The 25841-nt window shown below is 42.8% G+C and overlaps 1 protein-coding gene across 1 annotated transcript; it reads right to left on the minus strand.

Moving 5' to 3' along the window:
* Positions 1-10887, minus strand: LOC138108193 (p53 apoptosis effector related to PMP-22-like). The gene is made up of 3 exons (XM_069010490.1): positions 10466-10887; positions 3067-3210; positions 1-2442 (listed from the first exon to the last, which is right to left on the minus strand). The coding sequence occupies exons 1-3, from the start codon at positions 10674-10676 to the stop codon at positions 2207-2209; spliced, it is 591 nt and encodes a 196-aa protein (XP_068866591.1). The 5' UTR covers positions 10677-10887; the 3' UTR covers positions 1-2206.
* Positions 10888-25841: the final 14954 nt, after the last annotated feature.

The following is a 25841-nucleotide window of genomic DNA, read 5'->3' on the forward strand; positions in this document are numbered from 1 at the left end:
TTTCTACAACCATCGGTTAAAACATTTTTAATTAAGCCACCACATTTGAAAGGAGTGTCACATACATTAATATCACTTGAAAGTAATTAATGACTATTTGCAATAGCTTTCTCTGGAACATCTTAATTGTGTAACATGCTGGTTATGCGTCTACCCCTCCCAGTATATTCAGAGCCAAGTTTATTTTACATTTGTGCTTTTTTGACAAGTTATGCCAATGCTTACAAAAAAGCATACAGAAGACTTAAATTTTGCTAAATCCAATTACCATATTACCATACCATCTTCCCTGTCACTAGAAAAGGTGTCCATTTTTTTACTTTTCCTCCTTTTCAGCTTTAGTTGTGCAAGGATTTTCCTAACTTGAGATTCTCTGCTGTGTTTTGAATTCACTAGAAGTAAGTACTATCATTACTTATGATACAAGTAAGTCTACACAGTATTCCCACCAGCCAGTACTGTACAGAAAAGGGGGGAAAAAAATTAAAAGGACATGTTTGTCACAGAACTCTCTTATTCAGCAAGAATCATAAATACAACTGATTGTATATGCCACAACTGAGCTCGTAACACAATTCTGAAGTCTGCAGACATTTGTGCTCTGTAAAGTTATAAAATACAGGCCTAAAAGGGACCTTCAGGAATCACCTGGCCTCTCTAAAACAAGATCACATGCATTATCAAATTGAAAAAGGTGTTACAAAATGGAAAGCTATACAATATATAATACAAGAAATACAGGGCACTGCAAAAGATTAGTTGTAAATTACTTTAGCTTTACAGTCTGTTGGTTAATGGTTTTTAAGTTCTATTTTGTACATGTGTATGAATACACATACCCACACACCCTCTCCTAAGTACCAGGTTCATGAGAGTAAGAAATAACAGAGTAACATGCAGCATTTGCTTTCCACCCCACCTGTACCCTCCTCAGTCTGTCTCTGCTAAAGCTACTTCTCCCATAGCTGGAAGAGGAGTTCAAAAAATGAACTTCCTTATTCCCCAGCTGAACAAAGCCCTGACAAAGATTATAGACCATAATTAAAGCTGCTGTAAGATGCTGCAGGTCCATGACCAACACAGACACAGCTATGCCTTGCTGGAATACTTAGTTGGAATTGCTGGCTACAGCAACACAAATGAGGAGCCAGCCAGATTACTCCAAAACAGGTGTCTGTATGAAGTTTGCATATGTAAATTGCTCACAGAACTGCCTTTCTATTTCTACCTGTTACCCCTACTCATTCACAGAGCAGCCCCAAGTTTACTAAACTCTGAGGTACCTACAGTGTTAGAAACTTTCGGAGGTTTTTAAACACCTTCTGCAAAGGCTTCCCTCCAAAGCACACTGATAATTAAAACTGCAGTTTTACAAAGGTAGACAAATAGAATAGTTTATGTTTCTGCTCAATTATACTTTCTAAATCAGCATCCCTCAAATACCATGTAAAAATGTGTGTAGTTTAACATCTGAATCTATAACAACATAAATATGTGATTCCATCACAAGTCCTGCTGTGGCCACAAACCCACCAATGTTACGTTAGCCACTGTTATGCTATACACACCAGCTCCATGCTTTGGAAGAGACCTTGTCCAACAGCAGCAATTGGTGGAAAATAAATTTTAATTTTATTTTCCTCTTAATTCAAATAGCTAGTAGTCAACAACAGTCCAGTAACAGGAATGAGAAAAGATTTTTAGGCAGCAGGTGACTGATAGTCTCAGGGAAGTCCTTTCCTTGGGACTGACTTTGACAGAAGAAAAAAGCCTTCTTTGGAAGGCTGTGTTTTTTCCTAGGTCCATTGAAAGCAATTTTGTCAGAGGTGGAAAAGCCAACCCATCTCGCAGGACCCACAATTGGGTTGTTTAAAATCCTTTTAATCATTTTCCTTTCTACACTTGAAACAGTATCATCTTTATTCATAGCAAATGTTTGAATAAAATAAGGATGACTCAATTAATTGGGAGGGGAAGGAGTAAGTAAACCACCCAAACTGAATTGACATGAGAATATGTAAATAATACTTCAGGTAAAATCTATTTGGTTTAAGATGCCAATGTTTTTCCTAATTTATTGCCAGATATATTGGAAGAAATACTCTGGCAAAATAAGGTGAGTTTTTTCAGTCTCCTCCAATCACACCAAATGTACATCAGAGGTACTCCTCTGTTTTGACAGTTGACTGTACTTGGACCTAATCTTTCAATTTAAGTATGGTGCTCTCTCTGGGGAGGAGTAGTAATAGGTAGGCTTGATGTTTCCCAGGACTTCATCTTCCCAGTTGGGGAGGCAGCAGAAGAAGAAAGCACAACCTATTACGACAACAGTGCTGGCCCAGCCAAAGCCATAGGCCCAGCTGAACATGTTATCTCCCGTCAGTGGAATTTCTTCTGTGAATTTCACAGGGTAAATGACCAAGCCAATGATCTGGAATACAGCTAGAGAGAGAAAAGAAAGAAAATCAGGAGTAAGTTACAGTGAACATATTACAGTTCCCACTAAAAAAAGGTACCTGGAGAGAAGTGCATACCTAAGATATGTAAGGATTAGCTTCAGACCTGTGATCAAATCTGCATTGTTACAGAAGTGCGTGACTTCTGTCCCAGGCACATCACCACGCCTATGTGGCTGTAGCAGCTGCAGTTGCCACTGCCAGGTTGCTGAGGCACATACCTGCATGCCGTGACCAGCCCTGTCCCACAGCCAGCAGCAGGAACCCTGCCGAGCCAGTTCCTCCCCGAGCCCCGTTCCTCCTCCCCCATCAGAAAGGTGGGAAGCACCCGGGGCTCTCAGGTCTTAAGTCTTAGCATGTGAAATGCAGGGTCAAAGGTGCTGGGTGTCCCCACAGAGTGCTTTTGGGAAAGTGAACTGACAAAGGCCACTGGAGCTTCCTTAACCATTAAACTCTCAGAGGGCAAATCAACCTTCCCTTGTTTCCCATGAAAATGAGTCATAAACCAGACAAAGGCGGCTAATTTTGTAAGGGAGGCTCCATCTAACATGCTTTTCTGCTGATGCCAGTTTCACATCTAAAATAACCTTTTCTTTGTGCCCAGCCTTACCAACAACAAAGAGCAGGCCTCCAATTCCTCGCACAAAGTTGAAGCGGAGGATCTCGATTGAGAACGCGATGACTGCAAGGGCAAAACAGATGACCAGGATCACAAAGCCAACGAGGTATGTGGCAGCTGCTGCTCTCCCCCATCCTTGAAGAGAAAACAAGAAAGATGTTACACACAGCAGTACTCTCCTGTAGGTCATTGCAGCTCTTTGGTTTTCTTTAATCATTTTTTATTGAAATGGTTTTCTGCAAGAAGCATGTCCTTATGTCAAAGCAATACTGAATGCCTGCAAAGTACGCAGCAGCAGAGCAGGGAGGCACCATCACTGCTGGAGCAGCACAGGACTCCCAGCCTGCTAACTTGTCTTGCTGAAAAGGGGGATAGAGTGCAGCACAGAACAGAGATAACACCTATCTGTAAGACACCCACAGACATCTGAGCACATAGGGCACACAACTGCTGACAGTGCCCTTTATCATTACAGTTCCTGTTCGATATGCAAGTTTACAAAACCACTTCCATGCACAGGGAAGTGTGAAAGCAGACAAGAGGGTACCACCACAGGAGATAACTGCTGGAAAATAACAGTACTGTCTGCACAAAACTTCTGGTTGTTTATGACAAGAATACTGCATGTGGAGCAAAATTAGCACGACCATAAAGAAATAAACTCGGAATAGCTGAAAAGATGACAAAAAGAAAGTTCTTGAAAATAAGTATCTATTCACAGCTAAAATGTAGCATGTGGAGGAGAAACAATAAAATCTGAGTTAAAAGTTGATGAGCCCTCTTTGAATCATTACTTCAACATTTGCTGGAACAGGGTGTATCAAGCTGCTTGGTATCAAGCTACTGCATGCTGGAGAGGCTCAGGCATGGAGCGAGTGGCTGTATTCCTACAGAGCAGCACCAGCATCCAGAACTCACCCACCATAGCACAGTGCCAAGGCAACAATGGCAGGGAAACCTCCTAGAAAAACAGCCAGCAATTCTACCTTGGCAGTAACACGACCTTGTGAAAAGGCCCTCACACACCTTGTCCTCTTCAGAAACCAAGTAATTTAGGTTAACCCAGTGCAAACAACGACAAGCAAAGGTGTTCCTGCCCTGGAGGCAGGATACCTGCCCATAGGGGCCAAACCATACTGGCTAGTGCTTTGTTTTCCAGTCAGCTGTCATCACAGTTCAATTCCCACATCTACATATTGTGGGTTTCTACTTTCACACACTTAGACAGAGGTAGGGCCGGATCCTGAGCTCCCTCTAATGTAGGAATAAAGAGGCCAGTGAGATCTAGGTCAGAACACTTAAAAAAAGTTCTCTTTCATCATAGCTGTCCATTCCAACACAGCTGAAGTGACTTCGGAGGTATCCTGCATTCAATGTAGACTCCATTCTTTCTCTGCAATTTGCTATCTGAAACCAAAGCATTGTTTTACAGCTATTTTAAATAGATCTGTTTGAACTAGTTTCTTTCTCCCCTAATCCAACAACAAAAGTAAAATACAGCAGGTATCCATCAGCCAAATCTCTGCCCAAAACTCCCAGCCACTACCACTGCCACCTGAAGACAATAAAGCTGACATAGAAAAGACAAGAAAAAGGTTTTTCTTTCCCCTCTCCCTTCCTGTAGCTACTCAAGACAGTAAAACCTTTTCAAATTACTTCTCCTTCAAGTAGTTGTGCATGTTTCATACCCCTTCCCTAAGGGAATGCTGAGGGGAAGAACAGGGAGGAGACCTGATGAGTGTCTAGAGATTAGAGCTACGTCAGTGGTTCGATAAAATCTTTCATACAAAACAGTGTCTGACTTACCTAAAGCAGGTATTGAATATTGTCTCCACAACAGGATTACTTTAGTGATAACTAATATAAAGAGATATGCAAGATATGTAACCATTACATACAGCCAGCCCAGGAAAACCAATTCAGACTAGATGATCTAGGCAAGCTATTTATCAATATTTGCCCTATTAAGAAGAAAAAAAAGCACAACAAGAAGGAACACTTAGTTATCATAGCATATTCCCTTTCAGATGCATTATTTACGCTGACAAGGTGTAGGAAGACAAATGTGGCATCTGTTTGATAAAATTTAGATTGTAAATTCAAATACACCTTCATGTTAGACACCTTGAGGTTTGGTGCAACACAAACACAACTGGAAGAGTACAAGGCAGAATGCCCACAGTGCTCTCTCTGCCATTTTTATATCATCTGTACTGTCCTTACAAGTGTGATAAGCTTTTGGATACAGGTCAGCCCTGGCTCTGCTCACAGTGATTTATTTTCTTGTCTCTGGCAAAAAGAAAATGATAACACATATTGCTGCAGGAGATATCTTGTCAGGAAGATTAATATCAAGCCCAGCTTTGCTTCAGGTCTTCAGAAGCAAGGAAGCAGTAGGCACCATTGTTATGAAATTCGGTGAGTTTTGTGCTCATGTGTGACAGAGCTCTGTGTTGGTGACCTGGCACCTTCTCTCTTTCTCCTGCTGGATTATCTTTTCCAACAGCATTTAGCAGCAGGTTGATGCTGACAAGACATGATAAGACTGAGTCATAGGTGCTGGCCACAGGACTAGATGGGTGTGCTCTGGGCTGGATGAGTGTAGTCAGCCATCGAACTGTCAGCCAGCCATTTGATCTCCCGTGGGAATCACAGGAAAAGCAGCAAAAACGTCTGGACTTTTGGTTAATTTTTGAAATTTCTCTTACATCGTGTGTATATAAAAGTCTTCTAATAAGTGACTGATGGGAGAGATTGGGGTGGGAGGGTGCACCTTCCCAGAGCATAGGTTGCAGCCCTGAGATGTTCCTTATCCACAAGACCTGTGGCCAACCCCACCGACAGGGAGAGTTTTCAGCAGAGGGGCTGCTGCAGGGCTAAGACTGAAATTGGTTTTTCTCCATGCAGGATTCCCCTCATCCCAATATCTGTCAAGTCAGGCTTTCCCAGCTCCTTTTCCTCCTAAAGGCTTCTGAGAGCTGATTGAGTCCCCACAGGCACCCAGCTCTCCTGAAAAATCCTCCCCCTACAGCTCCCAGCTGCCAGGAGGGGAGAGGTGCAGGTTTACCCTCTCACTGTTTGTTGCCATAAAAGCTGGAGAGACCAGCTCACAGAGAATGACAGATTAGCCTCAGTTTCTACCTGGTTTGTGCTCAAAAGTACCTTGTACTCATAAGACATTTAGCCAGAATTTAAGCTTTCTCATAAAAATAAAAAATTCTCAGATCCATTCATTTGGCAGAGAGAGTATTTCTTATGCAAAATAAACATAAAGATGATGTCTGTTTATTAAATCAACCAAGAACACCACAGTTATTTAGAGCTGCCTAAATAGGAGGGCAGAAGAATAGGAGAGCAGAAAAGCAGAGAAATAGCTGGGGGTATTAGTGTTTCCAGGTCAGCTTGGCCTCAAAGAATAGTCAAGTTCTTTGCATCTAATCAGCAGAAAAGTATTTATCAATTAGGTGGTGTTGAAAGAACATTAAAAAAACAACTGTTCAGAAGCAGAAGGTCTATAATTATTAGGAAGGATTAAGAGTTTTATTACATAGTATTACATTACATGAATGATTACTATGGAAAGGAACTAAGGTGCAAATGTTATCATGCAAATAACTAGGAGGGGTCATGATTACTTAATGATAATGATGAGCACCAGTAATATGATGAAATTAAAAGAAAGCAAGCAACAGTGCCTTAGTGTTATGTGTATTTCCTGATTTCATTTGGCCATGCCTCAGCCTCACCAGGGAGGAGACGGAATCTCTACAGGCTAAGATATTTAAATCTAGATTTCCCTTTAGAAATCAATAACAGAGCAGTGAAAATAGTCTAGCAGGAAGATTAGCTGCTACAGGATTTGAAGTAACAAGACTCTCATCTTTGTTCATTCACTTCCAGAAGCTGAAGCTACTTCATTAGCTTGTGAATAAATGGAATCTTAGGGTAGAAATTTTCATCATTACCAGCATAGATGGGGCACAGTTTTACACTGTATCTGTAATATTTTTCTGTATATAAATGGCAGTAGCAATTCTTGTTTGGTCTCAAGAGCCCATTACACAGAATATCAAAAAATATCTCCCTTTTTTGATGTAATAAAGGAGTAGTGGACTGTGAGCAAAAGAGCACTGTCAGCCCTACTTTCTTGCTCAGATAATGTGCAAACTTCCATGGTAGTATGACTGGTGAGAGGAAGCTATGTATATACCCACCACAAGTACAGAAGAGCCCAGAATCGAAGGATTTCTGGGAGGGCAGGTTGGAAATCAATACTGGAAATCACTACTCTGTTTTGGCTTTAGGAGTGCGAGAAAAGCAATCGCTACACTACCAAAATATTAAATACATGCCCTCTAGTACAAACTTGGCTTCAGCTGAGAGCTGAGGAGAGACACAATCTTATACATTTCCAACTTTTAAAGTCTCTGGATTGTTAGCAGCAAAGTGTGCCTGCCCAGGAGCCAGCAAAGTGCCCTGGCAGAGACGCCAGCCTCACCTGTTCATTGGGATCTTTTACCGGGAAGTTGCAGTGTTTTCTGGGTGTAGGCAGGGACACCAACTGCTACACCTCTCCCATTAGCATTTCCCGAGTGCCTGCACTTGGCTGACACTATAAACAACGTTTGTATTGAATGCATCCCGGCATTGTAAATCAGGCAAAAGTGTGCCTGAGAAGAGGTGTATTGAAAAGGTAAGCATACACTTAGCGTTCCTCTTTTATTTACCTGGCCCCTCAGTGAAATCTCCACATGCACTCAGTTTCACCAATAATCTGTGGTATCAAAGTCCATGCCTCTAGGGACACAGGTACAGTGGCACAGCTGCAGTGAAACATGATTCACAAAGGTTGGGCTCCTACTTCTAGGTTCCACCTTTTTTGATTCCTTTCCTTTTTTTTTTTTTCTTTGTTTTTTTTTTTTTTTCTTTCGGCACTTACTAAGGATCCAGAAGAATGCTTCCCTTTTCCTTTGTTGGCTGGTGTGTACTTAATGAATACCAACTGGCTGTTAGGAATAGAAGAAAGAGTTAACCTAATGGGGTTACCTTTACTGCACACATACACGCCCATCTTTTACAGTGTTAATTCAAAGCAAAGTCACTAGGACCAGTCATTCAGAACCAGGAGGCCACAGCCACCCATAAATATTGCTCCTAAACTTACAACCTCATCACTATAAAGACAATCATCCTCTCCAGTAACACACTGCAAATAATCCTTGGCATAGCTGATGGCTTACTGATACGTTTTAAACACACAGTCAACAGTTAAATCCTGCAATGGTCTACACCAAGTCATCTTGAGTCATATTCTTGTGCAGTACAGCACTTCTGCATTGCAACATTTTGATAATACACAGACGCTGCCAGCCAGGGCACTTCCAAGACACAAACCAGTACAGAACTCTAAACAAAATCCCCTCCCTGCCTCCCTACCACATGACACCCTACTCTTCGTTTTCCCTTTCACTTCTTCCCTCTATGTGGCATTTGCAAATGTGCATTAAGGAGCTATGCAGTTTAGGAGACACTCCTATTTGCAAATCTTTGTTTGTCTTTTCCTGCCCCTTCCCCTCATTTAAAGTAAGTGACTCGCCTGCTTTTTTTCTTCCTCTTCCTAGTACACATGCCACAGCTCAATTAAGAATTTGTCTAATGGAACATTCTGTTAATGAAGACCCACTCTGAAGTCTTCATTTCATCAGGAGAGGTGCAGGATGGTTAGTGCACAGCAATTATTTTATGCAAAACAGAAGTTATGCATCTCAATTAGTTAACCTTTATTTTCCTGCAGCAGTGCTATAAATGCCTGCTAGGCATTTTTTCCTTTGTAAATGCCCTCACCTATTTTGACACTAATTGCATTAGCATAGAAGAAAAGGAAACAAAACAAATCAAACCTGAACTCATGTGTTACATCCTGTCTCTAGATGTAAATACTATTTGAGTAGACAGTGGCATTGATGTTATGAAAATTTGAGAACAGGCAAATTCGTAAAAATAAGCCAAGGATTTAAGTAAGTTTTGCTTTGTTTAAGCCTTGGCTTAAACAATTGAAGTCAAAGATACTGTTCTTCTCTGTCAGTCTGTTAACTAGAAAAAAAGCCACAGAAAATTACTTCTGCCCCACAACGCTGAGGGCTGACGCAAAGCACACACCCATCAGTACTCAGGGACGTGTGAAGCAGTGTCACTACAGGAGAAAACAAATTCCAGCAGCTGTACTATATTATCACTTTTCCCCTGTGCAATGCAAGTTTCGGCAACCCTGCACTAGCTTTTCTTCTCTGTCTAATGGGGGAGATGGATATTTTCACCTCACTAGCCAGAATTCTTCCACCTGCAGTAAAGCCCAAAGTCATCACCCAGCTGAGAAATGAAGCCACTTCTCTTACAATATATTCAGGATTTAGCTTGTGCAATGAAAAGTGTTGCAATGAAAAGCTTCTGGAAGTGAGTCTGCTGTGCTCAGGCAGCAAGGGACCTGCGCAGGGAAACAGTCCCAGCTCTCCCAGTTGAAACACACCCTTCCAGCCCCCCAGTCCCTAAAGAACCCTCATCCAGGATCTTAAGGCGGGTCTGCTTACTTGTCCAGAAATATTTTGTTTGAGGGAAAAGCAGATGTAATCAGCCCCACGTGTTCTAGCAATAAAACAAAAAGTCCCCCAAAAGACCTAGAAACTGAGAGTGTGCAGTAAGAATACTACAGTGGCGATGCCAGATACAGAAGCAGCTAAGCAAGTTAAAACAGACGCACACTTATCCCTGATTTAGGCCCCAGTGCAACAGAAAGCTACAAAGGAGAGAGCATGTTTTTTTCTGCCGGCAAACCCACATCAGACCATTTTAAGCTGCAGATCAAGAGGCATTTTAATAGCTGCATTCCCTTGGCCAGGAGGGTTAAATTAAGGGGTTGTCTCCCTGAAAAGGGTCGGGGAAATACCATTTTACTACTGTCTAGGTGTGGTTCTGCATAGGACACCCTGCAAGAAGGTTTCCACACTTGCCATCCGACCAGGGAGGCGAGCGGCACAGGGAGGGAGCTGCCTGGTGCCAGGTAAGGCTGTGCGACGGCAGCCCGACGAGAGCTGAGGGGAAGCAAACACACAGACTTGGAGCCAGTTACTATCTTACTTTGGCTGCACGATAACTTCAGAAAAAAACCCAAAATACCAACACCCCGGCTTCTCAGTGTTGTACTGATTAAAAAAGATCGCTCTGGAGCAGTCTAGTCCCGTGTTTCATTGCTGGTTTAAGTCCCGAAAGAGCATGGATACTGGTTCTGGACGGAAACTCCATCCCAGGAAGCAGCTACTCCACAACAGAGTTATGGGAGGTCAGTGGTCTTGGCACCCACTGCCCCAGGTCCCTCGGAGGGCTTCTCACTCACCGTAGTCCATGAGGGATTCGCAGTTCCAGTTGAGGTCCTCCTCGCCCCGCGTGCAGCTCTCCCACAGCGACGCTTGCTGCACGTAGGGCTCCGACTCGGATTCCAGCCAGCCCCGGCCCGCCAGGGCGATGATGCCCATGATGATGGCCAGGCCCAGCAGCAGGGGCAGGAGCCACCTGCATCTCCAGCAGGCGAGGCCGCACACCACCATCGTGCCCGGCCGGCGGCGCGCCCAGCGAGCCCGGGCGTCGCGGGTGTGGTGCGGTGGGGACGCTCCGCCGGGACGGGAGACTGCGAGTGTGCCGGTCCGAGCGGGGTTTTAAGGCGCCGGGGAGGAGGGAGTCCCACCCACATTCCTCTGAGTAAGCCTGCCGCCGCCGGCGGCCCCGACCGGTGGGGCTGGCGGAGAGCGGCGGAGGGAGCGGGGCCCAGCCCGCTCCGCTCGGCCCGGCCCCCCTCAGCCCCGCTCGGCCCCGGCCCCTCGCTCGGCCCGCCCGGGCTCACCCTCGCACTTCTCCTCTCGCTGTACGCCACCCTCCCGCACCCGCACCCGCACCCGCTCCGCCGTCGTGGCCCAGACACCGCAAAAACGCAAAAAACCTCGCGGTTCTCGGGGTTCCACGAGCCCTGCCTTCCTCATGGGGGCTGGAGATCATCATCGTCCTCTCTGACCGCTGGATAGACCGACCAGCATTGCCCAACATTGATAATACTGATGGTGTTAGCCTCCACAGGTACCAAAAGCTTGCAAAAAGTTTCTTTGCAGTTGACAAGAAAAGAGACACCTTAAAGAAACGTGTCATATGAGGATGGGAATATGACTTTATTAACAAGGAAACCATCATTTGCCTCACATCATGCTTAGCACTAAACAAATGCATGTTTCCTAATGGCTATCTAATGACTGTTTGATTGCAATTGTGCCCTGGCTTCCAAGCAGGCTGTGCTGGGCACTGGACAAAGCCCAGCAGTGGTACTCAGAATCCATCTGCCCTGATCTTTTCCCATTCCATGTCTGGAAATGCACTCCAAGATGCAAGATGACCAAAATGAATGCTTCCCCATCACATGGCATGAATGGACACCCAAAATTTTGGTCATAGGAGAAGCACTTCTCAATAAGATCTCCACATATCCCATTGTGTCATCCCATTGCCCAGCACCAAAGCAAACTCATTGTATGAGCAGACACGTGTCCATGACAGGACTAGAAATGCGCGTGTTTTGGGCACACAACTCACACGTTTGATTGAGTCTTGGAGCAGCTTCTAGGCCTCAGCAAAGAGGACATCAGGAAGATAAATCTCTGAGATCTGAAGGCCTGAAAACAATAGTGGGTAAGGGGATTACATGTTTCATGGAGGATGGGAGCATATGAGTTCCTATTAGACTGCATCAAATGGGATTTTGTCACAGCTATGTCACATCTAATCAAACAGTGCCCAGTGTCAATTCCTCAAATGATATTCATGGGAGGTGTTCTGTGAGGAGGGATGGTCAACCTCATCTGAGTACTGATTGCTGGTAAATATTAAGGGATAGATTGTGATGCTAAAATCAGAACAATAAGACGATATCACCACAGGCAAGTTGCAAAAACCTCAGGCAGGGTACCACAAATCATGTGGAGTTTCACCAGCCTTCTCAACATCCTTCTGATGTTCATTCCCACTGTTCAGATTTCATTCCAAATTCATAATAAAGTAGAGTTGTAAATAAAATTTTCCAGAACTACTTGCAAGCCTATGTCATCAGTATACAGGTTTTGCATAGGGGACAAGTAATGGCAGAACTGGGCACTATGATCCTCTTTTTGTCACTAGAGAAGAACTTCATTTGTGCAGTGCCGAGCAGTGATTTTCCGGTAGTCTCACTATCAGCAGTCAGGTCACCTCAGAAGGAGATGCAGAAGGTAATTTCTTCAGCACAGAAATTGAGAGCTGTTGGAAGTGAGGTTAAATTTCATCCATTTTTCAAGAAAAAGAGTAGAAATGCACCACGCAGGAAAGTTCTGTCTTCGTTATAAGGTCAAAAGTTAGAGTTCCCTCAGTTTAGACAGTATAGTGCTGGCTCCGATTTTTAGTAATTGCATTACTTGGTTTCCCAAGGCTGTCCTATATCTGGAGTGCCTCAGTGTCCAGGGCCTGTGGTGGCATGATGAGAAGCTCTGAGGGCATTAGTGGCTTGTGTGGCCTATCCTGCTGCTCCCAGTGACCCCATGAAGAGAGAAATGCCATCTTCTCCTTTCTTTTTAAATACTTGGCTTTTTAACAACTAAGAAATCCAGCTGAAGTTAAAAGATAATACACCAAAGATTCCATTCTGTATGAGGGCCTATAACACAGCCAAAGGAGTTATCTGCCTTCAGTCCCAATGATACTTGGATTTATAAGCGAAGAGATCTAGCAAACTAATGAACCAGTGCCTCCTGCAGCAAGACAGGCAGCTCCAGCAACATATGCAGTTTTTCTCACCTCTGGGCTGTATAACCCACATCTTCCCAGGGACCAGATGGTAGGAGTCAGCTCTGTGGGGCTGCAATGATCCACACATGAAAAACATGCAGTGCTTTGATTATGAGGAAAAGATGCCCTAATACATAACAAAACAAACAGGAGGTTTGCTTTACTAAACACCAAACCTGCCTGAATGTAGCTGGGCATTCTGGATCAAGCTGCTCTGCCAAACATACACTATTTTCTGCTGTGAACACAGCAATGTGTTCTGTAGTTATGAACATAAGGACACTTTCCCCAATTTTATCTTTGGCCATGTTAAAAGGAATCATAAGCTTTTTTGACCACCACTACCCTTACCTTTATTTATTTATTATGCAAATAATAAATTAATTTCATAATCTTTGTGGCTCTATAGAAATATTTTTTCTCTGCAGCGTAACAAGGGATATGCCTCTCTAGCAGGCGGTGCTGTACATGGAGTAAATCATTTACTGCTGCTAGCAATCATTCACCCAGCTATCAGAGAAAACCAAGTAGCACTGAGTGAAGGTCAGGGATCAGCTCCAGCCCAGACAGGTATGGCTGGCCTCTCACAGGTTTTGAAATATGCCAGCAGGAATCTGCAGGCTGGTTGCTGAGAGTGCATTTGGGTTGAGGGGAGGGGAGTGGGACACACAGTGCCAAGGGCATCCCTCTGCTCTGCAGAGTCCCCTCAGGGATGGGGTACCCTTCCTTTATCCATTTTACCTGGCTATTTTTTTCTAGCCCGTTTACCTCTCAGATCAAAAACAATTCAGAAAAAAAATGTCCACAGACTGAATACCTGTTGTAAATCCAATTATTTTGTAATTCATGGGTGTTGTCCTTCAACAGCGTCTTATGCTTACTTTCCTCCATGTTGGAGTGCCCCAGTTCTACTTAATCTCTCTTCAGGCATCACAGCTACCTAATTAACATCACCTAAACAGGGTAGTCATTCAACCCATAAAAAAGGATAGGCATGGGATGTTCTTCGTATAACCCACAACAACCCCTCCATCAGTGTTTCCAGATCAAACTTCAATTTCCTCATGTGTGCTCAAAAGCTGCCATTATGTGAATTTATAAGAAAGGAATTTTTCTGACCGGCTCTTGTCAGTAGCCCTTAGTTGAACTCAGTTTACATTAGAGACTCCTCTGGGGCTGGCATAGATGAAATAAGCTGACTCTCTGCAACTGATGTTCTGTGAAGCCTGCTTCAAAAGCCTTGTGGAAGTACCAGAGCAACAGTTTGGCCTGCAGAGGTGTGACTAACGCTTTCTCATTCCTGCAACTTGTGTGACTCCATCAGCCTGAGATGACCTAAAATCTCAGAAATAAAAGAGTAGTAAAGAGTCCTCCTTCTGTGCACGTGGTGCTTATGGTTGCCATACAGTCGGAAAGGTGCATATGTGCTTGCTAACTCCAGTTTCCTACACTTAGGTTGTGCAAAGGTCTCTCTATTATCCTGGAGTTGCACTGGGTGAAATTCTGCTTCTAGTGAAGGAAATGGCCAAATCCCAGGTGGCAGGGATTTTACCCCAACGTTCTCTAAAGGCTCAGGCTCACTTAGACCATGCCCACAGAATGATGAGGGCCTTCTGACAACTAAGTTCTATGTACTTGTTGCTGCAACTTTTCCTCCTCTGCCTCATCCTCTCATTTGCATTTCCAAAATGTAAAAAAGGAAAGCATCAAATAAAGAACTGTGTCATCCTTGACCTCCTTACTGATTTTGATTTTGTTCATAAGCCCTTTTCCAAGGGCTTATGAAACTGACCATCTTCATGTGTGATGTTACAAAGTGATACCAATTGCCTGGCTAACACTATTCCTGCAGGAATGGGAGCTTGGTGCAGTGTGTGAACATTTGTTCATAGGGTTGCTGTTACTTGAATTACCCCTTCAAGAAAACCCAAGGTACAGTGTGTGCTTATGCTTGAGGGGCCAGAGGGTTTCACTGGTGTTTTACTTTGTTTTCTTTTAAGATAAACTTCAGTTTATTCAAGAACTGGAAAGATTTATTAATTCTTGCAGAGCAGCATGCTTGTGTTTATTCTGACTTTTGTATTCACATCTGATAAATCAAGAGAAAATGTGTCTTGGAAAATATCATATTTGTGCAATATCAGATGCAAAGCTGGAAAACTTTTTTCACTTAAACTCCCCTTAAGACCTGATATTGCTCCTACGCTGACACTTTTATTTAAACACAGAGACGCGGGTGTCTGGGGGCGACAGGGCCGGCGGCGCCTCTGCCGCCAGGGGGCAGGAGACACCTCGGGAAAGCTGGGATAGGGAATTCGATCCAGGGGCAGAGACACCTCGGCAAAACTGCGATAGGGGATGCAATCCTGGGGCAGAAGACACCTCGGGAAAGCTGGGATAGGGGATGCAATCCTGGCACCTCGGGAAAGCTGGGCTAGGGGATGCAGTCCTGGGGAAGGAGACACCTCGGGAGAGCTGCAATAGGGGGATGCGATCTAGGGGGCAGGGCGGCCTCCCGCCAAAACCCCCTACCCGCAGAGGGGCTTATTGTGTCCCGGGACCCTCTGCCCAGCACCCTAGAGCCTCCTGAGTAGCTTGGCCAGGCTCAATGGGGCCCTTTCAGACATCTTTATTTCTGCTCCTCTAGCAACAAGACAGGTGGCCAGGAAGGCCGAGGGCATCCTGTCCTGTGTCAGGAATAATGTGGCCAGTAGGACCAGGGCAGTGATTGTCCCCTTGTACTCAGCACTGCTGAGGCCACACCTCAAATCCTGTGTTCAGTTCTGGGCCCCTCACTACAAGGAGGACATTGAGGGGCTGGAATGAGTCCAGAGAAGGGCAATGCAGTTGGTGAAGGGTCTGGAGCTCAAGTCCTGTGAGGAGCAGTTGAGGGAGCTGGGATTGTTTAGCCTGGAGAAAAGGAGGCTCAGGGGTGACCTTACTGCTCTTTAAAACTCCCTGTGAGGAGAGTGTAGCCAGGTGGGGATCGGCCTCTTCTCACAGGTATCAAGTGACAGGACAAGAGGAAAAGCCCTTACATTGCATCAGAGGAGGTTTAGATTGGATATTAGGAAAAAATTCTTCATGCAAAGGGTTGTCAAGCATTGGAACAACCCAGGGAAGTGATGCCCAGGTAAGTGGTTGAGTCACCAACCCTGGAGGTATTTAAAGGACATGTAGATATGGTGCTTGGGGAAATGGTTTATTGGTGGACTTGGCAGTGCTGGTTTGATGGTTGGACTTAATGTTCATACGGGTCTTTTCCAACCTAAATGATTCTACAATTCTATGGCATTTAGGTGCTTATCTCCCCTGAAACTGCAGGCCAAGGACCTAAAATGGAATTCCTCTCACTCAGATGTTTTAGATAGAGGCTGAAGTGGAGAGAAGTGTCTGACTGTCTCACCACTGATGATGGAGGGTCACCCAGGCCATGGTGTTAGCTTCCACCCAGACACCTGCACCCCAGGTGTGTGCAAGGCAGTATGTCTTCCAGTGAGAGTGTGGCACTGCCTTCCGTCCATGGGCTTGAGTTCATTTAAGGAGATGGATGCCCCTGTACTGCTGTCCATTCTTAGCACTGAGGTTTTACATACATATATATATATATTTAACTCCCTATTTCTGAGAGCTTTTAATTCAAAAATCTCATGGAAAAACTGTCATGATAGATATACAATTTTTCTTTCCGCCAACATTTGCATTTTCTTGCATCAATCTGTATTTTCTGTCTCTGCTCTTCCTTCTTCTCTGTAAAAGCAACGTGCATCTCAGAGCTGCCCACACAGCATTGTAGAATCACCATTTTTGTTCTTTCCAGCCTCAGCACAGTTAGCTCTTGTAAGGTTCCCAGGAGTGACATCAGGAGCTTTTGGGATGAACTTAATCACCACCTGCTCATCCAGAAGAAGACAGAGTACGTTTGAATGCACAGCTCCACATTAAAGTCTCTGTTTAGCTTTTATAAATGACTCACCCAATAGCTCAGTTCACTGAGGCCTGATTTCTGAGAGACAGTCTGGTCTTTAAGCACATACTCAAATGAGGGATCACAGCTCTGAATTAGCAGCACATGTGGACATGATGCTGGATTAACACAGCATGCATGAACGTCAATACTTTGAGTCATTATTTTCAGGGGCAAATCAGGGGTGCTGCTTCTGACGCAATTTCTCCCAAGCCATGTTCCACCTGGAGCTGCTTCTGTGTTTCTCCCTGGCAATGACCCACTTTGTTCTATTATTAAGAAAAGCAATAGTTTAAACAGTTATAATTCTGAGTTTTCTCTTCCATTGTGCTGGACAGAAAGTAGAAATTTCCATCTATTTGTCCTGCTGCAGAAAACTCACCTTCTTCACATCAGTTTGATCACACTTGCGGGGTTTACCTTCCCCTTGCAAAAACCATGCTGTACCTCTAATTTTAAAAGCACATCTTTCTTGACCCCCTTGCTGTGATAGACAGAGTTGAGTGCAGGAAGATGAAAGAGGACTGTGCAGAATATGGTGTTGTAAATGCCTAAAAATATGGGAGAAGAAGTAATTTTAAAACTACACACAGAGTTAACACATACATGACCAAGAGTAAGAATTGAGAGCAGTAAGAAAGGGCTGGAAGATTGAAGGGAGAGAACAGGGAAATAGTGCTTGGAGGGAGAAGTTGCCTTTTTGGGGAGGGTTGAAGGGAAGTGTTTTAGCTCAAGAAGTGTGACAGTATCTACCTGTTTCCCTCAAGTGTTGGTGAACTTATTTTGTATATACTTTTGTGCTTTGTAGTAGCAAACATTGAGCTACAAGCATTGCACCCATGTAAAAAAGAGTGGAGATGAGGGATTTAGTTTAAATGCTGTCACTGATAAAAAGTAAGCACTGAAGATATGTGCTTACACAGAAAGAGAGGAATGGTAGGCAGGGGAGAAACACCCTTGTCTTTTTGCTTCTCTCTCTCTCGTTTACACATCATACAGTAGATAGCAATCACATTGAAATATAGTCTGTGGTATAGCATGATCAGTTGGAAAAGTGAGACCACAAGAGACTTTAATTGATCACTCAATAACAGATGGGGTAATAAAACCTGGGACAATAAGGAATATTTGCGAACAAATGAAAGATCAATTCCCCTTCTGTTGTAGAACCAAGAAAACAGGCAAGTGTTAAAGAACAATCTAAAAGGCAAAATAATGAGGAAAAGAACATATGGCAAAGATGGAAACTGCTAAATACACACAGAGGAAAATGTATGGTTTTAAACTGTCTTTACAGCATGCCTGTTTCTAGTCTTTGCATGCTTTTTTTTTTTTGCTACCATTCGTGAAGAAATAATTCCTTGGATATCAGTAGTACAATGCATGAAGAAACTTGGTACAAAATATAGGTTCAGCAAAAGTTTAAAGCACAATAGGCAGAGGAAAAAGAAAAGGAGTCTTTATCACAGGTGATCTGAACAAAAATGATACTAAGATTTTTTTTCCCACACATATAATTGTAAAGGAGATTATGCTATGTTTAGAAAGTGAATGCAATTAGAAATGGCACAGGAATCAGCTCTGTCTAGCCACAGACACTGGACTTTTAAGTGCAGTATCTAAACAGCAACACCCAGTGTATCCTGTACTCCATTCTCTTGGGAATAAAAGAACCACATTAAACATGGGAAGCATTGATAAACTACTCAAATACTGGAATCTCTTTCAACTACTCAGAGTATGTTTGTACAGTCTGATGAAGGCCAAGAGGAGGCCAGCATGTGAAATGAAGTGCCACTGCAGAAATTCAGCCTAAAAGGGCAGCTCCAAGGACAGCCAGAGCTTGCTTGCTCTCTGTGGGACATGCAGGGCCACACAGGGCTGGCACTTCAGCAGCCCTGAATGGTCTTCAGTTTCTGGGTGAGACAGATGTGAAGACAAGAGGTACCCAGATCAGTGCTTGCTGCCATCCCCAGCTTGGCACATTCAGAGCACCCTGGATGTGGGTGGTCATCCACATCCAGCAGTGACCGCTCCAGGGACCCTCTGTGAGAAGTTCATTGCAGACTTAGCACTGAGCAGCCTGACTCCCACTGTGAGCAGGAAGGCTGCCTTTAAACGTGTGCTGGAACTGCAGGTTTCATGGAGAACACCAGGCCTTCTTGTTCCCTCACTCTGTTCCTAGCTCTTTGCTAGGAAGGTCCCACAGACCTTCACTAGGACTGTCCTGTGTTTAAAAGAAATATCTGCTAGTTGCTGGGCTGACAAGGCTGTGGCTCATACATGGGCACTGCCCACTCATGCAGTGGGATACGCAGCAGAGACGTATAAACCCTCCCTGGGCCCGTAACTGGATCTAGCCTTGTGCAATTCTTTGCAAGATCAAAAGTACAACTGAACACAAGTGAGGTCAAACCCCTGGATTTAGAACACCTTTTTTTTTTAATGTTTCTGTGTTTGTTCTAAACAAGTATTTATTTTTCTTTATGCTGCATTTCCTTTTTCTCATGTCAGTATGGAAAAGAAGAAAATGAAATGGAGACATCCCTAACTATCCATCCCTGCAGCTCTATTTGAATACATCACAGTGAATATTATCATTCATGGTAATATGAGACCGACAACATGGAGAGAACAGCAACACTGATGCCTATCACCTGGGCTACACTGCAGAACAGTGTGAGCTGTATTCTCAGCAGAGCTTTTTCTGGGTTATGACTCATGCAGAGCCCTGTTTTTCTGCTGCTCTCCCACATACTGAGACAAACAAGAGAGCTACAGTAAATAAATAAATAAATAAATAAATAACCAACTATTACTATCAGCCAGAATTCAATAAAAATGTAACACACTGCACATCTTGCATGCAGGTACACTGGGATCCTGAATCCAGCATCACTTGTGCATTAACCTGTGCCTCGCCCCCTCCCACTCTGAAGCTTCAGCTGAAGCTCTCTTATTTCAGGCCTTCTTCTCATTTGCAGTCATTTACCTGCAGGAGTAGGCCAGCAAAGAAGAGAGGTTTTTGAGGATTCTACAGCCAAGGAAGAGTAGGTGGAGAGGTTGGAAGGAAGAGCTAAAAAAGCCAGAGGAGGTATGCAGTAGGGTAATGCAGAAGCAAGTCTGGGCAGTGGGTGAGAGCTTGCTGACAGTGGCTTTTCACCCTGTTGAAGACCTTTCCAATGATGTGGGTAGGGCTTGTGATTGTAAGGGTTTCAGTTTTCTCTGTTTTAAGGATGGGTATGTTTATGTGCCTCAGAACAGTTAAAGGCAACCAGATGGAAGTTACAAGAGTGAACCAGCATTGAGTTTGGTGGAGAGCCCTCTTCTTCATACCCACCATAGCAAAGTTGAGCCTGAGATATTTCAGAAGCTGAACTTTGGGGACCAGCAATCTTTTATCATGCAGTGGCCTTTGACAAAGTGAATTAACATAGGAGACATCTGCATATCTGGATGGGAGGGAACATGTGCTCTATGAGCCTGCTTTTGTCTACATTGGACTCCGTCTTTTTGCTGGCTTAACAAAGGGGCAAAATCTTGACATAATTGGAAACTCTTGACTACCTGGAAGTAGGGACTGTCTTTATAATGTTCACCAAAATAAAGGACATCAGATAGCTGTGCACAACCAGCTTGAAACAGTAATAATAATACAAGTGCTCAAGTATGACACATTAGGATAAAATCAGGATGCACAGCCAAGTAAGTGACTTAATCTTGTATGAAGCTGCTTTTATTTGGAAACTTTTAAAAAGTGCAATACATTCATTATTTTGGCTGAACTGGCATAAGCACCTTAAACTATGGCAACAGCTTTCCAGTTTCTTGAGTATTAGGCTTTGGGGCTCATCTTTTTGAAATACTTAGCAGTTTCCTCCCATCCAGTCATTTTATGTTATTTTCCTTTTTTTTTTTGCAGGGGAAGGAGATTTTTTTGGTGTGCTAATACTGCAACAGTGAAGCTCTTCCCTCAGGCTGGTTTTATTTTGTGGATATCTGAAACATTTGGGATCAGATTACATACTGACAAGTAAGACAATGGCATTGCTGTAATGAGCTGGAGGCTAATTTATAGGCTTTGCAGATGTGAATGCATTACCATGCAAATCATGAGCAGCTCCTGCCTATAAATAAAATAATTTACCTTGCCAAGGATGGCTGTCCCAAAAATATAATGAGTATTATAAATCATAGGCACGTGTCAGATTTCTACTTCCTTCGTATTCTTGTTTGTGCTTCTCTAAGGAAGCATTTAAAGATAAAATGTATAATACAATGCATGGCACAAGCAGTTACAATCTTTGCTGCCCAGCACTATTATCACCTTTTGCCAACTGCCACTCCTCCAGTTGTTAGAAAAACTGCTAGTCAGACTTGTCAGCAGCTTTGAATAATATGTTCCTACATGGTAGTCCTCTGAAAAGAAAGGATGAATGATGAATGCCCTAAGCAGTGGTGAATACACTGGGCTGTGGCTCAGAAGTTTTCTGATCACAGCTCTGCCTCAGACGCAGCTCTTCCTCAGACCTAGTGCATGGCCTTTGGCAAATCTTTTAAGCAGTCCATTTCATAATTTCTTTAGCTAAGAAATAAGCAACAATAAAGTTTGTTTTACCTGTGTTTCCTGTTCAAATGTTGTTTTGGGGTAAAGCCTGTCTTGGCTGTCTATCTGTGCAAGGTTGTTTGTGTTGGCACACACAGGACACACTTGGCAACAGAAACAACAGCAGAAATAACTTCTGAAGTTACAGTTTCAGAAGATATTTAGGAATTAGCTCAATACAATGGGTGCAAAAATCTAAGGTGTTCTTTTTTTTTTTTTCAAACTTTAAGAGAATTTAATGAGACTGCACGTAATCATGTGACTTGCATTATCAAGTCATGAACTCATGCAGGACGGATGTCTCTATGATTTTGCCAGCTTCCTGCCACTCCCTACTTCCCCAAAACACCTTTTAATGACAGAAGAGCAGAAACAGCAAAACCGAAGAATTCCTACAAGCTTCACCAAAAAACATTGCCTTGTGGAGGAGAGAATCCCAAAGTATTGCCTTCCTCCCCTAAGGAGAAGTTCTACAGTGAGCTTAGAGAGAAACTCAGAATTGTTAAATTTTGCTGCTAGTGGAGCTGCTTGTTTCTTCTTAAAATCATATTTTTGAGGTTGATTCCAGTGGAAGAAAAATCAAAGTGGAATAGGCCTGCTGGAAACAAGGCTCACTGACAGCTTTGCTTATTTTATGGACATATTACACCAAGCTAAGCCTTTGCCATCTGCTCTGCCCCCAGTTGTATATGGAAAAAAAACCACACCAACCGAACAAAAAAAACAAATCACAGGAACATCAAGGAGATAAAAGTGATTAACTGCCTGTACATGCTCCACCAACCATGCAGCTTTCACTGAAGATGTTCTTTCTCATGATTCAGACACAAATCACAAAGAAAACTGTTCACACAAAACATGGTAAGTTTCCTGCTGAGCTGGAGTTTTCCTGAACCAGACCTGACTCCACAGGAGTGTTCAAATGTACTTATATGAAATTATGTGATCTTTATATAAAGAGTGTTCTTAATAACTTTTTATATTGTTTGCATCTCAGGCAGTAAGGTACAATGGGGTGTGCTCACAGCATTGCAAATACTACAGTGGCTAACTGCAATTCACAGGAACAGCCTTTAAGAAGGCAAGCATGCAGGAGGGAAGGCAGGAGGGAAGGCAGGCAGGCAGGAAGGAAGGCAGGAAGGAAGGCAAGAAGGCAGGAAGGCAGGAAGTGCTGCTGCCCTCCCCAGAGAGTCATGTGTATGCACATATAGTGAAGTATCCAAGGACTAGGATATGTGAGGTATGTTAACTGGTGTTTTGGGAAGGGTTATGGTAGCTACAGGATTTGCTTCCAGTTCTGAAGGGAAAGCCTTTTACAGTGCTGGTAGGAAGCTGTGTCTATGGCCAAAACAGTAAATTAGCTTAAAACATCTTGCACAAGGCTGAATGGAAACAAATGGAACTTCAGAGTTTAATTTTAAAAAGTTATTTCTATTTCATATGTGTTGTACTTCAAAATCATGGCTAAAGCAACATGACTAAATCCTCTTATTCTGATATCTACATCACTATTCATTAATGGGTCAATGATGCTCTGTTCTTCTGCACCATAAAGATCAGCTTACCCTTGGCCTGGGCAACAATTGAATTAATTTGTTCCCAAATGAAGAAATTATTCAAAGTAGACCCTTGGTGTTTAAGAAGATAATGTTTTCAACTTCCACGAACATTGGAAAAGGCACAGTAAATAAAATGAACAATTTTCTCATTACTAGTGACATGCAACTACATGAAATCAATATTGTATCTGTAATACATATGTCATTTATAAAGGTGGCTGGCATTATAGGTGGCACTACCTCAAGGTTACCTGGCAACTGCCACAGTACAATCTCATTTTCACCCACTTTGTCAAATACTAACTGGGGCTGAAGTCTTCCATCTGGATGGGAGCAGGGGTAATTGCTTTGCATTTTAATCAGATTAGTTTCACCACTTCTAGACAAAAGAGAGCAGATAATGTTTTGCCAATTTTAATGCCATCTGATAACCTTTATTTGAGAAGATGTCCCTGTTTGTTGTCATGAAGAATTAAAATGCAAGAGTGGCTTATGTATCTGGGTTATGCTTTTTGCTGCACATCGAAAACTTGTCCAAATCTGTACAAATTTCAGCAAATCATCTTACACATGTCCAGTAAGGTGACTAGTTTTTATCAGTTCTTACGGATCATATGTGAGAGAACACATTGCAAAAGTAAGGGGCTATGGTAGAAAAGCTGCTCTTGAGACCCAAAATCACACAGTTCTGCTGGTTGCAATTGTTTCAATAAAACACGAGAGAAAAGAGTTGCACAGGACCAATCATATACTAACGGCATCAGTGAGACTTACAGTAAGACAGAAAGCAAGAGTACTGGTAGGCATATTTAAGATCAAACAATCAAAATCCATTTGTGCTGTATCCCTAAAAATAGTCTTTGTTCTTTAAAGGACCATCGTTTTAATAATCTCCAAAAAATTTCAGTATTTTTTTTCTTTCTGCTTGCCCTAGTACACTGAAGATAGCAAGCAGTCCAGTTTGACTACTAGAAACCAGATGAACCTGTAGCCTTGGTTATTAGATCTGTTTTCCCCCAAGGTTTTCCATTTATAGACTGAGTATATTTGATCTGGAAGCTACTGAAATTTAAATACAGAACTCTGCAATGCCATTCCTTGAAATCCCTTTTCAAAATACATGTTGGGAAACACTGTATTTCTGCTAGATTTTTCATTTAATGCAAGAGAAGTTTTCAAAAATTATACACATGGATAGCGGTGCTCTCCCTCAGGTCCACAAGGTTGGGTGCTTGTGTGACTATTGCTGTAGAAGAGCTTTTGTGAGGTTCAATATCACTTAGCATTGGATTTTCAGATCATGAATTAAAGGCAATTACTGTCTACTCCCAGCAAGTTGGAAGCTGAATGCTCTACTCCCTCTGATTATAGCTGGAGAGAGTACATGCCAATAACAATCTGAACATTGATTTCATGTTGATTAATACTAGTAGTGAAATGTAAAAGGACATCACTCAACGTACAAGTTCATCAGTCAGTTTATAGCAAACTGGCCTCTTTAAGAACATTCCAAGAAAGCTTCCAAGTGTGTGGCTATACCACAGGTCTACTTACTGGTCAACTTTACTGCTAATATGCAATTTAAGTGTCAAATTCAGAAAACCAGTCCTGTGCCCAGTCAGATGACAGAGGGAGATGTACAGGTAATTGATAGTCTTTTCCAACCTAATTGATTCCGTGATTCAGTGATACCTTTGAGATGAAAACTAATGTCTGCAGGGACAAGAGCAAGTGGGGTATAACAGATCTTTACACCCTTTGGAAGAACTTTTGGAGACCAGGACTTACTTCCCTTGAAATAAGTTCCTTCTTATTATTGCGAGGAAAAGGCATAATAAATAGGAACTAAACTATGATCTGAAGCTAGCTATCTCTCTTAATTCAGAACATTTTATCTTTTATATCTTTTAAGTTGCTCTTAAAAAATAAGAAAATAAGCACCATTGACTAACAGAGTCAAACTATGTCTCAGAGAGTTTGGGAGCAGCACAGAGAAGAAGAAGGAGACTTCTTTCTTGCGTTTATATTGAGTATTATACGAATGCATAAAAAGAAGGCTCTGAATTGAATTTTCCCACTATTGCATTGTAAATCTGAGAGCAATGGCCCAAAACCAGGGAATTCATCCCAGATTGATCTATCTGTGGCAGAACAGAATCTACATATTAACACTATTAAACATCTATTTAACCTGTCCCCTTGTGTTTCTCTTTATTTTGCACCATACTTAACAAATTCAGAGATTTGTCAGGGAGCGGTCCTCCATTAAAATTTGTAATAGTGGCATGAAAATCTATTTATCTATTTCAAAAAGAGCATAGTAGGTTGAAAACTTGTATAATGTTTAACTTTTCTAGGAGTATTTCTAGTACTTCAACACATGCATTTATATGCTTAACAATAAATGGGCAGTGCAAATCACAATCCATTTCCTGGCCAGTAGAGATGTATTTAGTTAGACCTTGCTGACCTTTCTTGACTTTGTAACACAAGCCTCTGACAGCTGCAGATGCCATGATGTCCCTGTTTCCTCATAATGAGGAAAGGCCACAACAGATTGCAAAGCAGGTTATGGACACAAATATGTATAATGCATTTGTAACTTTCAGTGACCTACATTTCATACAGCTACATGACAAGTTAACCAGCTCAGTCACTTTTCAGAGACAGCTTCAGAGTTTGGGCTTGTCCATTTTGCATATTCCAAATATATGATGGCCAGATGATACAATCCTTTTGTATTCAGCTTTTGAATGGACTGCACTTCTAAGCTTTCTTT

The sequence above is a fragment of the Aphelocoma coerulescens genome, chromosome 3, assembly GCF_041296385.1.
Source record: "Aphelocoma coerulescens isolate FSJ_1873_10779 chromosome 3, UR_Acoe_1.0, whole genome shotgun sequence".
Lineage (NCBI taxonomy): Eukaryota > Metazoa > Chordata > Aves > Passeriformes > Corvidae > Aphelocoma > Aphelocoma coerulescens.

Coding starts and splice junctions, on each gene's coding strand:
- LOC138108193 (XM_069010490.1), bottom strand. CDS start 10,676: ATGGTGGTGTGCGGCCTCGCCTGCTGGAGATGCAGGTGGCTCCTGCCC. Junction 3,211..10,465: donor CGAATCCCTCATGGACTACG/GTGAGTGAGAAG, acceptor TTTCTCTTCAAG/GATGGGGGAGAGCAGCAGCT. Junction 2,443..3,066: donor AGGCCTGCTCTTTGTTGTTG/GTAAGGCTGGGC, acceptor TTCTCTCTCTAG/CTGTATTCCAGATCATTGGC.